At 32.4% G+C, this 14,209-nt stretch overlaps 1 protein-coding gene across 1 annotated transcript in view; it reads left to right on the top strand.

Moving 5' to 3' along the window:
• LOC124440444 overlaps positions 1 to 14,209 on the top strand; it is a 59,494-nt gene that overhangs the window by 32,120 nt on the left and 13,165 nt on the right. Inside the window, exons 34-44 of the mRNA XM_046990840.1 lie at positions 577 to 669; positions 742 to 801; positions 1,142 to 1,253; positions 1,663 to 1,880; positions 1,953 to 2,073; positions 2,170 to 2,387; positions 2,460 to 2,519; positions 2,859 to 2,970; positions 3,380 to 3,597; positions 3,670 to 3,790; positions 3,887 to 4,104. Of these exons, the coding sequence (XP_046846796.1) occupies positions 577 to 669; positions 742 to 801; positions 1,142 to 1,253; positions 1,663 to 1,880; positions 1,953 to 2,073; positions 2,170 to 2,387; positions 2,460 to 2,519; positions 2,859 to 2,970; positions 3,380 to 3,597; positions 3,670 to 3,790; positions 3,887 to 4,104 (1,551 nt within the window). The remainder of the gene's footprint in view (positions 1 to 576; positions 670 to 741; positions 802 to 1,141; positions 1,254 to 1,662; positions 1,881 to 1,952; positions 2,074 to 2,169; positions 2,388 to 2,459; positions 2,520 to 2,858; positions 2,971 to 3,379; positions 3,598 to 3,669; positions 3,791 to 3,886; positions 4,105 to 14,209) is intronic.

The following is a 14,209-nucleotide window of genomic DNA, read 5'->3' on the forward strand; positions in this document are numbered from 1 at the left end:
GATTAAATTTCAACCTGAAGAAACTGGAGCAAAGTTTGTGGAAATCAGTCTGATAAATGACAAAGAATATGAGGCTACGGAAGAATTTACTGTTTCCCTTTCATCAAATTCAATTGTAGTTCTTGGAAATTCTTCTAAAATTCAAATAATAGACGATGACGGTAGTTAATAACTTGTAATTTACGTTTTAAGATATATAACTCACGTTCTTCAGTGCTGTCATTTCTTTCTAGTTCCACGTAAACCGATCATTGAATTCACTCGACCTGTTTACGAAGTAGTAAAGAGTAAAAATTCTGTTGCCGTTGGAATATCTGTTACAAATGGAAATGTTACTCGACCAGTCTCTGTTAGGTTGGCAAACTCTAATATTTATGATTGTTATAAACAGTATCAACGTATTTGCTATCTGTTGTCTGCTTGATAAACACGATCTATTGTTTTTTTTTAGAATCTTCTCTAGTTTTGGTACAGCAAGCAAAGACGATTTTGTTGGTATTGATGAAGAAATTACATTTCAGCCTGGGGAAATTGGTCCAAAATTTGTTGAAATAAATCTGGTGAATGATGGAGATAATGAACCAACGGAAGAATTTGCAGTTTCACTCGCATCAAATTCAAGAGTAATTTTAGGAACTTCTTCTAAAGTTCAAATATTAAACGATGATGGTGCGTTTGTTATTCGTAGTTAGGTTTTTGAGATTTTTTTATTTCGTGATTTAACGGTATCATTTTTTTTAGTTCCACTTGAACCAATCGTTACAACCACACAGTCAGTGGCGGATCAAGAAATAGTTCAATGTAAGTGAAAAGTATGCGAAGTCTTAAACATTTAAACATTTGCGTCATTTATAAAACGTCATACTTGCGTAGGGATAGATATACGAACAACTGTATGTACCGGGTAATGTAATTAATCAAATACTCAAAAACTAAATTTCACTAAAAACTGAAATTAATTATCTTCTTAAGAATAATAATGCATGCTATTTAAATTTACGGTATAATGGACTTTACGTTATTAAGCTGTTTCTATTTAAATTCATTTTATCTGTTGGTAAAATGACATTATTTGCTGCATAAAACTGATGAAATCAAAGTGGAAAAATCATATTAAACTTTTTAATTCAATTTTACGTAGATCCACCAATCGTAAATTTTACTCAGCCAATTTACACGGCAATAGAAAGAAAAAACGTAACTGTCGGTGTGTCCATCTTTAATAATAAAAGGAAAACTCCTGTAACAATCAGGTAAATGTGTTTTAATCATTGAAAATTGATCATCAGTTTTTAAAAAAGCATTCGAAGCAGAAATTGATTGGTGAAGCTATGTCAAAGTGATTCAGAATAAAGCCAGTGTGTTTCTTGATGAATGTAGAAACGTGCGAACAATGCCTAAAAACTCGAAGTTCATGGTTGAATTTAAATTACTGTTGTTCAGCGTGCTTATACGTGCCAAACTGCCTCAGTAAATGTGTGTCTAAAGCACAGAAACAAGTTTGAAGAGTTTAGTGTAAGCAAGACAACGAATATAATAGCAACCAAAACTTAAGCAAAAACAATTTTAATCAAATCCTGTGCAAATTGCAGCCCCCACCCTACCTCTCTCTCGGCTCAATGACAAATATTTTTTATTTTTTTTTATCTCTCACTCTGACAGAATCATCCCAAAATCTTACACAGCTGGAATTAATGATTTTGATAATAGCATCAAAGAGATTAAATTTCAACCTGAAGAAACTGGAGCAAAGTTTGTGGAAATCAGTCTGATAAATGACAAAGAATATGAGGCTACGGAAGAATTTACTGTTTCCCTTTCATCAAATTCAATTGTAGTTCTTGGAAATTCTTCTAAAATTCAAATAATAGACGATGACGGTAGTTAATAACTTGTAATTTACGTTTTAAGATATATAACTCACGTTCTTCAGTGCTGTCATTTCTTTCTAGTTCCACGTAAACCGATCATTGAATTCACTCGACCTGTTTACGAAGTAGTAAAGAGTAAAAATTCTGTTGCCGTTGGAATATCTGTTACAAATGGAAATGTTACTCGACCAGTCTCTGTTAGGTTGGCAAACTCTAATATTTATGATGGTTATAAACAGTATCAACGTATTTGCTATCTGTTGTCTGCTTGATAAACACGATCTATTGTTTTTTTTAGAATCTTCTCTAGTTTTGGTACAGCAAGCAAAGACGATTTTGTTGGTATTGATGAAGAAATTACATTTCAACCTGGGGAAATTGGTCCAAAATTTGTTGAAATAAATCTGGTGAATGATGGAGATAATGAACCAACGGAAGAATTTACAGTTTCACTCGCATCAAATTCAAGAGTAATTTTAGGAACTTCTTCTAAAGTTCAAATATTAAACGATGATGGTGCGTTTGTTATTCGTAGTTAGGTTTTTGAGATTTTTTTATTTCGTGATTTAACGGTATCATTTTTTTTAGTTCCACTTGAACCAATCGTTACAACCACACATTCAGTGGCGGATCAAGAAATAGTTCAATGTAAGTGAAAAGTATGCGAAGTCTTAAACATTTAAACATTTGCGTCATTTATAAAACGTCATACTTGCGTAGGGATAGATATACGAACAACTGTATGTACCGGGTAATGTAATTAATCAAATACTCAAAACTAAATTTCACTAAAAACTGAAATTAATTATCTTCTTAAGAATAATAATGCATGCTATTTAAATTTACGGTATAATGGACTTTACGTTATTAAGCTGTTTCTATTTAAATTCATTTTATCTGTTGGTAAAATGACATTATTTGCTGCATAAAACTGGTGAAATCAAAGTGGAAAAATCATATTAAACTTTTTAATTCAATTTTACGTAGATCCACCAATCGTAAATTTTACTCAGCCAATTTACACAGCAATAGAAAGAAAAAACGTAACTGTCGGTGTGTCCATCTTTAATAATAAAAGGAAAACTCCTGTAACAATCAGGTAAATGTGTTTTAATCATTGAAAATTGATCATCAGTTTTTAAAAAAGCATTCGAAGCAGAAATTGATTGGTGAAGCTATGTCAAAGTGATCCAGAATAAAGCCAGTGTGTTTCTTGATGAATGTAGAAACGTGCGAACAATGCCTAAAAACTCGAAGTTCATGGTTGAATTTAAATTACTGTTGTTCAGCGTGCTTATACGTGCCAAACTGCCTCAGTAAATGTGTGTCTAAAGCACAGAAACAAGTTTGAAGAGTTTAGTGTAAGCAAGACAACGAATATAATAGCAACCAAAACTTAAGCAAAAACAATTTTAATCAAATCCTGTGCAAATTGCAGCCCCCACCCTACCTCTCTCTCGGCTCAATGACAAATATTTTTTATTTTTTTTTATCTCTCACTCTGACAGAATCATCCCAAAATCTTACACAGCTGGAATTAATGATTTTGATAATAGCATCAAAGAGATTAAATTTCAACCTGAAGAAACTGGAGCAAAGTTTGTGGAAATCAGTCTGATAAATGACAAAGAATATGAGGCTACGGAAGAATTTACTGTTTCCCTTTCATCAAATTCAATTGTAGTTCTTGGAAATTCTTCTAAAATTCAAATAATAGACGATGACGGTAGTTAATAACTTGTAATTTACGTTTTAAGATATATAACTCACGTTCTTCAGTGCTGTCATTTCTTTCTAGTTCCACGTAAACCGATCATTGAATTCACTCGACCTGTTTACGAAGTAGTAAAGAGTAAAAATTCTGTTGCCGTTGGAATATCTGTTACAAATGGAAATGTTACTCGACCAGTCTCTGTTAGGTTGGCAAACTCTAATATTTATGATGGTTATAAACAGTATCAACGTATTTGCTATCTGTTGTCTGCTTGATAAACACGATCTATTGTTTTTTTTAGAATCTTCTCTAGTTTTGGTACAGCAAGCAAAGACGATTTTGTTGGTATTGATGAAGAAATTACATTTCAACCTGGGGAAATTGGTCCAAAATTTGTTGAAATAAATCTGGTGAATGATAGAGATAATGAACCAACGGAAGAATTTGCAGTTTCACTTGCATCAAATTCAAGAGTAATTTTAGGAACTTCTTCTAAAGTTCAAATATTAAATGATGATGGTGCGTTTGTTATTCGTAGTTAGGTTTTTAAGATTTTTTATTTCGTGATTTAACGGTATCATTTTTTTTAGTTCCACTTGAACCAATCGTTACAACCACACAGTCAGTGGCGGATCAAGAAATAGTTCAATGTAAGTGAAAAGTATGCGAAGTCTTAAACATTTAAACATTTGCGTCATTTATAAAACGTCATACGTAATGTTTGTAGTTTTACTTTTTTGGAACAGAATACGTATTTTATTTTTTATTTGTTCATGTCATTTACTTTTAGTTCCATCTCCACCACATATTGAATTCACTCGAGCAAATTACGAAGTGATTTTTAAAGTTTAAATTTGGAATAAATGTTTGCTTTAGATATTTTTTTAATAATAAACGAGCTTATGCGAGAGCAATGTAGCCACATGCGTGATGCTTATGCGCAAATGGAGAAGATTAAATTTTTGTTTGTTTCTTTTGCTTGATACGTCATACGTGTTGCATACTTTTTGTTTCTTTGTATAAAATGAAGTCTAAGTACTTAAATCTTGAGCATTGATACATTTTATTTGACGAAATTATATTGTAGATAAATGATTAATCTTTCCACAAAGCTAGGCTTAGGTTTTTCTTTTCTTTTGGAAAGTTTGTATTTAGTTCAAGAGAACTTTTTTGCCAATGGCAAAGTCAGCCCGATCTTTTTCTCAAGCAATGTGAATATTTTAGTAAATTTACATTAACTTTCTTTAGAAAATTAATTCCATGTACTGCTTTTCCTGTGAATAAATGGAGTAAAAAGCAGGCTAGCTTTGCAACTGGTTTTAATTAATGCAATATTGTATTTTAAATAAACTCTTTAAGGTACAACAACTTTAATGATTTCAGCTTCTTCCCTTCCCGTCATTAAGTTCACCCAGTCTGATTATAACGCATTGGAAAGTGAAAATGCTGTAGTTGGAATATATGTGGCTGACGGAAAAATTATTCAACCCCTTACTGTTCGGTAAGATTTTATCGTAAACAGCAGACTGGTGGATTAAAAAATATACTTGAAAACATGTATTGAATTAACTTAGTTTTAATTCCACATTTCATAGACTTTACTTAATTAAACCGTCAAGCTTGTAGAAATTGATTTAGGGAACTAATTAATATTGTTTTTATTCTCAACTGCTATTTATGTATTTGCAATACATATAATTAGTTTTTCATTCTGTAGAATAATTCCAAAGTCACAATCCGCTGGTGAGAATGATTTTGAAAATGTTCCTCAAGAAGTTACTTTTCAACCTGGTGAAACTGGACCAAAATTTGTTGATATCGTTTTGATAAATGATGGGAACGTTGAACCAATAGAAGAATTTACTGTTTCTCTCGCATCCAATTCAAGTGTAATTCTTGGAAATTCTTCATCAGTGAATATACATGATGATGATGGTCAGTGACTTGCATTAATCATGTAACTTATCATTTAAACCCTACTTTTCTATTGCACACGTAGAAAGCTTCAGTTTGTTTTTATTTTTTCATATCCAGCGTCGTGCAGGAGGATGGATATCGGTTTTCTACTTGATTCAACAGCTAGTATGCGAAACTGCAACTTTAAGAAAGAAAAGAAATTTGTAAAAGACATAGTTAGTTACTTCAACATTTCACAAGAGTTTACCCGGATCAGTATTATGCAATATGGAGCTCGCAATATATTAACACGTAAATTCAAAGAGACAAAATCACTAGAAGATTTTCAAAGACAAATTGACCGTCTTCAATTAAAAGGAGGTAGTGCAAGATTAGGAGAAGCCATGTATTTGGCTGCTTCATCAATGTTTACGGGGAAATCTGGTATGCGTCCTCATGTTCCTAAGATCCTTGTTGTCCTTAGCGATGGCTCAGAAAAGGTCGCCACACAATTTGCCAAAATTATTAAGTCTATGTTGTACAAGAATAAAGTCAGAGTCATTGCCGTTGGAATTGGTGAGGCAGACTTAAAAACACTGTCTCAATTTGTATCATCTCCAAAAGATTTGATCATTGTCGATAAGTTTCAGGATGCGACAGAAAATCTTGTGGCTTTATTGAATCGGACTTGCATATCAGGTTTTGGTAAGTTGAGGGTGCCTAGCCTGCAAGAGCCTTAAGACGTAAACAAGGGAACTTTTTGTTAGAAGAATATTTTAGAACAATAAAGCTGGGATTGTTTCATTGCAATTTCGGAAAATTGAATAAGCTCTTCAATGTTTTTATCCACAGTTAATATCTACCGCGTTTTAAGTCTTAGAGAATTCAAATTGTTGAATTACGACCATGGCCTAAGATGGTGTTTATTAGCGTTTATTGAAAGACAAAAAAATAGTGTTTATAATGAAAATTACAAAAATATATTTGCCTCTAGAATGACATGAAATTTTTATCACTCACTATTTTTTCTCAACTTGTATTGTTGAAGTATTGATTTTATTGATCATGAGGTAAAGTTCATTTTTTTATGTAAAGATTCTGAAAAGTGTCATGCCACGAAGAAATCATTATCTAACGTTAAGATTGGTGGTTGTGTCAGTAGAAAACCAGTTGAAATTGGTAAGAACATATGTATGGTATAGATTATTGTTATAATACATAGAATTAGCAGTTTTGAGGGAGGGCTGGGATAGTCTAAGTGACTAATGACTACCTTAAGAAATAGGAATCCCCAATCACACCCGAAAAATGATAATGACTATCGTGATAGATAGTTGTTCTCTTTGTGATATTTCAGTTCATATTCAAACTGGTGTTAGTCTGCAAAACAAGATGAGTCTCTTAGTAATAGTTCTAGAAAGTTTTATCTGTCAACTTCTTTCTTAAGAATATATGATGGTCTGGCTAGCTTGCTTTTTAAAGGTTGAAATGTTGAGATGACTTGATGTTATTTAGTCAAAATAAGTTAAACGTCTTTGAATAATGTCGACAACGTCAACTGAATCCACTTTGAAGCGATCGCTGATTATCTGCTTTAATTTGTGTGCTTGTCTATCAATGAAGTTGATGTCATAGTTTAATATCAAGAGTGATGCGTTTGTGTTACGGTATGGTTAAAGGTAGTGCTTTGCAGCGATAACCTGACACATTAACAAAGTATCGATGTCTAATGTAAATCATTGAAGCTAAATATATAAATAAAAGGCCACCATTTGGTAAAAATACCTTTACCTGCAGCTGCATGAAACGCAATTTTAGATCCAGAACTCTTGACTAAAAAACATTTATCTGATTAAACTTTGCATTGCTAAAGAAAGTATTGACTTTGGAAAATTTTCAAACTGGCAATAGCATTGTGTTTACGTCCCCTTTTATAAAAACTGTTTTGCCTGTTGTATATATTACTTAAGCTTTGATCAAAGTAAGTAGAGAAACTTTAAGGTACTGTTAGAGATTTTCATTTTGTGTTTTTGTAGGAGTTTGTAGTGGACACTGCCTTTCAAACTTCGTCGAGAATAATGGATTTTACGAAATGAAATGTGCTTGCTGTAAAGTAAAACAATCTGTCACAATTATTGTTGATGTACAGTGCTACCTAGACACAAGGAAAACTGTAAAAATTCGCTCAGCGGTTTCATGCTCGTGTGCATCATGTACAGAGAAAACTATTGGTGTACACTGAGCCCTGCAAGTGATGGATTTATGCGTGATTTATTTTATTTGTTATGATATAATCATTAGATACAGTGCATATATAGTAATAATTAATTGAGAAAAAAAGTTTTAAATTTATTTTCCAATTATTGTCAGCTATACATTATACTAACGACTTCATGACTTAAGACTTGTGACGACAAAAAACCGTCGTCAAATTTGGAAAATCTACACGAAGAAATTTTAACTCGTTCATGAAGTTTGCGCTTGTGCAATCTGTTTAAATCTAGAAATAGGGGCAAAACTTTCATCCAAAAACTAAGAAATTGTACAAAAAATTTTGCATTTGACTATCTCATCCGGCAGACAGTTTTGGAGATTGTAAACTATGGCCTAGAACAACTCACGCCAATAGCGGAAAGAATATAATTTCATCAATGGATATATGCCTCTAAGGTACTTAGAAAAGTAAATATATGCCAAAATATGTTGCAGTAATTTATTTTAATTTACTCTAGTATCTAGATCCACCACTATCTCAAACTGAGAAACCGCCACAGGTTTTCCAACAGGTTCTTGGTAAACTCTCCAAAAGGTCATTCGTCTCTTTGAATCACCATGAGGTAACTATATGTTATGGTGCTAATTAATAAAAGTTATTCTCGATACCCGAAATAAAAACATCCCCCTTAATAATGACATCTAGCCAGATGGTGTTTTTAGAGGTTTATGTAGAAATAAGATTTTTAAAAAGAGATGAGAAATAAGTTGAACAATATTCAGATGAAAAACAATGTGGAAAGAGCTAGAGGAGCAAATAATAACGTCATCAAAAACAAACTCCTAAAATACGGTACAGTTCTAAGAATTTGATATGACTTGGCATTATGATGTAACTTATAATAGAAAAACATACACAGTTATACCATATGGTTACCTCAATTCCAATTGTTCCAGTAAGACGAATTCATAACGTATTTACCTAAATAGAATTCACTAATTCCAATTCGGAAGCCGTATTACAATTATTACAACATCGCACGTTGTCTGTACCGGTAGTAACTATTACAAGTATTCTCGAATTTTTGCTTGTAGTAATAAAAAACACCACAAAATATTCCCAAAAACACTAAAACAATTAATTTACACCATCGTTGACGATAGATGACTTAACTTGACTTCCACGGTTTACTTATAGCTATTATTATACGGCAAGCATCATTTTCGGCAAATGGCTTAATTTGATTGGCTTAGAAACATTTTCGCCGGTCCATTATTTTCCTGTTATGGACCACGGTCCATTACCCATAATTTTTTAGCAAAATGCAAACAAACTTCGCACAGCAAACAGCAAAATGGAAAAAAAAACACAAAAAAACATGAATGCATGAATGGGGGTCGATAGAAAAACACTTGGAAAGTGAGTTTAACTGTCCAAACGACATAATGACAAACCATTTATTTTTTACTGACGATAAATGAAGAAGTGAAAGCCAACTATTGTAAAACATCAATAACAAGAAGATAAGAAAGCTTCGTTTCAGGTCAAATAATGCCGTTTCAGGTCAAATAAACCTTTTATAAATCTCGATTTCTCGGCCTTTACTAAGAAATATCAGACCTCTGTCTTTTTGTTCAAACCTTGCTCTTTGGGTTTAGTCTGTACAAAAAAACTTCAGTCGGATCTTTCTCTGTAAATTAAGATTTTGTGCTAAGTTAATGATGCACTGGTAGAGTTAGCAAAATGCTAAGGCATTGAAATTTCACACTAGGTTAATTTCTAAAATGTTTTTTGTGCACCCTGTAAAGGTTCCTATTTACTGCACCCTGTATATAAAAATTCCAAAAGTATAATATGCTAATTTTGCTATCTACTCTGCAAATTATGTGTTATTTTTAAACAACCTGTGAGTAACGACAGCATGAAATTAAGGCAATGTACCTTATTAGGTTTCTATAATTTTCTATAATTATGGATTGCAATGGAAAATACGCAATTTATTTGGATATGTTGCTGCATGTAGTAAATAGACTGTTGAACGATGTTTTTGATGACTGTAAAATAAAATCGACAGCATAGCAAATCAAGCCGTCCTCACGACCTCAAGAAAAACAGGATAGCATAATTTTTGAGCGCTATTTCTCTTTCCTACATGGTATGTCACTTTGTCTATCTTTTGCTGAATTCATTTTTGTGCTTCACTTTCATTAAAACGGCGAGATATATATTGTAGTTTTATTTAGATTATATATGACAGTATTTACCTTGTATATAAAAGAATCTCAGCATCAAAAGGAAATCAAAGACGTAGAAATATTACCACAGTTTGTTGTCAAGCTTCTGCGCAGAGATTTCAAAGAATCTCTTTAATCAGCGATACTCCGAATTTTGCTGCAGTAGGAAATCCACGACATTTGTTTCGGGTGTGTATCAAACGTTACGTTCTCTCAAACCCATGGATGGGAGGGCTATGTTTCTTTTGTGAAAAAAAAACAAATTGAACTTTCGTTAAAACAAGTAACACCATGTTATACCTTACGAAACGTTATTGCTTTTTGTACAAATGTCTGGATAATGGCTATTTTGAAACAGCAGACTCTCATGTAATCAATTAATTCACAAAACTTGGAGAAACCAGGATTAAGTTAATTCAGTTTGAACAGGGGCACACATTACAAAATATATTGAGGATGGTGGAGAGGCAAAATGCGAACACTAATCGTGTGTTGGATTTTCACATATTCAGATCTGCTTGACTGATTTGTTTTGAAAGCGATTAATTGTAATTTCATTCGGGGCGCTGCTCTACTTTCTGGAACCGAAAATTTTGTGGAATCTGTATTTTATAGAAAATGCACACAACTTAAGAGTTTGGCAAATTGTTAAGTGATAATATCCCTATAGAGTCTATAGATATACGAACAATATTTACTTGAGCAATCATACAAAACGTATCAACAATACTTGAGCAAATATACGATTTGCGAACCAAACAGAAGTTAAACTCGCAAAAAAAAATACTAAAAATCAGGATAACAAATCAATGATCCTTAAACTCACTTTTTATCAATCCCTTAATAACCGAGCTCGAGGTCTTTACAAAGAAATAACGGGCAGAGCCCGTAAGGCGAGGTATGTACAAAAACACAGAGGTTTGATATTTCTCAGTAAAGACCGAGAAAGCAAGGTTATGAAACAAAGCTTGCTTTGTTTCTCGTCTTTGCTGTTTTGTACGGGTTGGCTTTTAATTTTTTAGTTTTCGTCAGTAAAAAATAAATCGTTTCAAATTGTATCGTCTGGATAGTTTAACTGTTTTCCAAGTGTTTTTCCTTCGACTCACATTGGTAAATGGTTTTTTTGTTTCGGTTTTTTTGCGTTTTGCTGTTTGCTTTACGAATTTTGTTTACATTTGACTGAAAAATTCAGTGTCTTCACAAGCAAATTTATATAATCCTTGTTTTGAACTTTGAAATTTCCTTTTTTCTACAAAAAATCCTTGCAAAAACTTCTTACAATTCCCCTAAATTTTCTTGCATCTTAACGCATATTTTAACTACGTAACAAAACACCCTCAACATTATTAAATGAAAAATAAACTGTTACTCCAGTTTCTATGGTCATCACAACTAGAAGTTCAAAATAGATTTGGAAGTATTTATGTCACAAAAGTCACAATAAAAATAACTAGCTAGATAATTGTAAAAAGGCTAGTTATCGAATTTGTACTTCTAGTAGCATAACTCCAAGTCTGGTGTAATGATATTGCTACATGTCGCTTCAAAGCAGTCTTAAAGAATGACAAAAACTTATCATAAAACTTGCAAAATGGCTGGGAAGTGTTATATCTTCCAATTCTTTTGCATAACTGTTTGTCTATCAACCAGCGGTCTACAACAGCTGATATTGAATTAAAAAATCTGTTAAGTGTCAATTAATCTATGAAAAGTTGGTGTTTTAAGTAAAAATGTGCGAATCACTTTTCATTGTCAACTATAATCACTAACTTTTTCCTTCTGACCAACGACTTCTTACTCAAAACATGCCACTTTTTACGGCACGCAGGCCACGACCAAACAAGACACTAAATCCGATCGTATTAGTATTACATTGTTGAAACAAAGACGTAAATTTTTTCTTAATGTTATGAAATGGCTAATGTTGTTTGTTTCTCTGTGCTCTTCATTTAATTGTTTATGCTCATGTCAAAATATCATCATCTATTCCCATTTTCAACAAACAATTAAGTTTTTTCTGTGCTTCACCGACGTAACTCCTCTATCAGTTTCTGAATTAATTTTTTAGACATATTTCATTAACAAAGACTGCCGGCTTTCACACCTCATGATCCCTTTATTGTGCGTCAATTTCAAGTGTGAAATTATATCTCTCAAGACGCGTTTTATCTCTGCAATAAAGACTGATTTTTCAGTATCTAATCCGTTCTTCCGTCTAAATTAATTTTTCTTTCAAAAGAGGACATTTGTTTTTGTAGAGTAAAGAATGCACATATTACAATATTTCTAATTGACTTTTGGTAGAGCAAAATGCAAAGAATTGAATCTTCATCTCATCCATACAGTTGTCTTAGCCATATACAATTTTTCCATGGCACACGAGTGAATCAAAAAATCTAGGCAGCTTTACGTAGGTTTTTGATGGTTAGATGTTGTCTAAATCAAGAACGTTTACTTTGTGTAATAGTATTCTTGTTTAGCCTAAATCATTGAGATCTGTGTATTCAGTTTGCTCGCTATTCTTTTGTCTGCTACCAACAGACATAAATAATGACATATTGAGCGGTATCTTGATATCATGTTGTTCGTATGCCCTTCATCATGTTTTAAATAAACATTAAAAAGTTAATCGAAAAAGATATATGTTCAAAAAGCAAAACTGTGGACATTGTCGGGGGGGTTTTACAGGTTTTTATTGGCGAGCTGAGGATAAGGTTCAAACTTGGCAAACTTCTATATAAGGTACATATATATCTTATTAAACTGAATTGAATGCTTTCAGTTGCATTCAAGCATTTATTTTTGTACATATGGTATAGATATTATTTCTAAAGATAGCATCCTCGATAAAGCGTCAACACTTATGTATTTGATGCTTTCACCTATTTTTGAGATTGAAGTGTGAATATCAATATAACAATATCTTGGAGTTGTTTTATTTTCTAATGTTAAACATAGATTTTTTCGACAGATATTCTTCGAATAAATCGTTGCGTAGTCACTTACTTTAAATTCGATACCAGCGTTAGTAACAGATCAAATGATCTGCAACTTCTTAATAAATCATGCAATAAGTAAAAAGTTGCTTTACTTTTGTCAGTGATTGATTACAGACTTGTTAACAATCAGTATATTCTATACTACGTATATTAAATATTAGTTTATAAACTTATTTTTCCCAGTCGAGGAAAAACATGCACAAATATATTATAATATTTACTTTTTGCATATTTCCCTTGCACGTAATGTCGCAATGATGTAAATAATGATTTGATTGGTCCTTACTGCTCTCATTGGTATGACGTGAAGGTCTGTTATAGTTCCCTAAGTTGTTCGGAATATTTTATTGTCTAGATTATTTTTTTCGTCTTTGCGATGGCATAAAAAACTTACAAAATTTTGGGTACAGTGTATTTTAGGTATGATGGTGTAATCTACATTGGTGTTTTTACGTCTAAGATTTTACGTCCATAAATCATAGAGCAAAAAACCAAACTAGTTTTGATCTTGCGTACAATGAAATACACTGCATGCATGTGTCATAGAGAGACAAAATTGTTCTCATATTCCCTAAATCAGAGTTGATGCTGTAACTTTTGAAAGCCCCCTCAAGATTTTATGTTAAATTGTCAATGTCATCTGATTGTAATATCAAGGAGAATATCAAGTGAAAAGGTCGGAAGGTTTAGGCTTCACGTGGCTAACTTCTACTGTTTTTATTTGCCCGAACAACTTTGTTATCCTCTATTGATGTATAAGTTACACAGCTTGAAAAGCAATTTTCATGTGTATTTTTTAGTTTAGTATTGTAGCTATACTTTATTTTTTGTCTGTTCAAACTACAGAGAAATGCTCTTTCTGATGCAATAAGCACAGCAGCGACTTGTAACTTAAGCAGTCTGAGGAAGTTGGTTTGAATAACTGAGAAATTCTGTATGTAACAATATAAATATTAAGAAAAATTTTTTTACACTAAGAGCTCGAAAGGACGAAGTACGTATGCTTTTTTGGTATTTCAAAACCATATGCTTCAGAAGAAGTGATGGGATCAATAACTTCATCGCCGCAACAAAATGATTTTAAGCCGTATTTGAATGATTACAAATAATCTCAGTTTGCAAATGACCATATTAAATTTCATTTCGATAACAGTCACTCATGTTAGCGAAAGCTGCGTTATTCTTCTTTTTGACACTCCTCCTTTCTAAAACGTCCTAGCTAGAATGAAAGATTTATCAAATGATGGGGATGTGAAAATCTCTAAAAATTCGTTGTTTTT

This window comes from Xenia sp. Carnegie-2017, unplaced genomic scaffold (genome assembly GCF_021976095.1).
Source record: "Xenia sp. Carnegie-2017 unplaced genomic scaffold, XeniaSp_v1 HiC_scaffold_2, whole genome shotgun sequence".
Lineage (NCBI taxonomy): Eukaryota > Metazoa > Cnidaria > Anthozoa > Malacalcyonacea > Xeniidae > Xenia > Xenia sp. Carnegie-2017.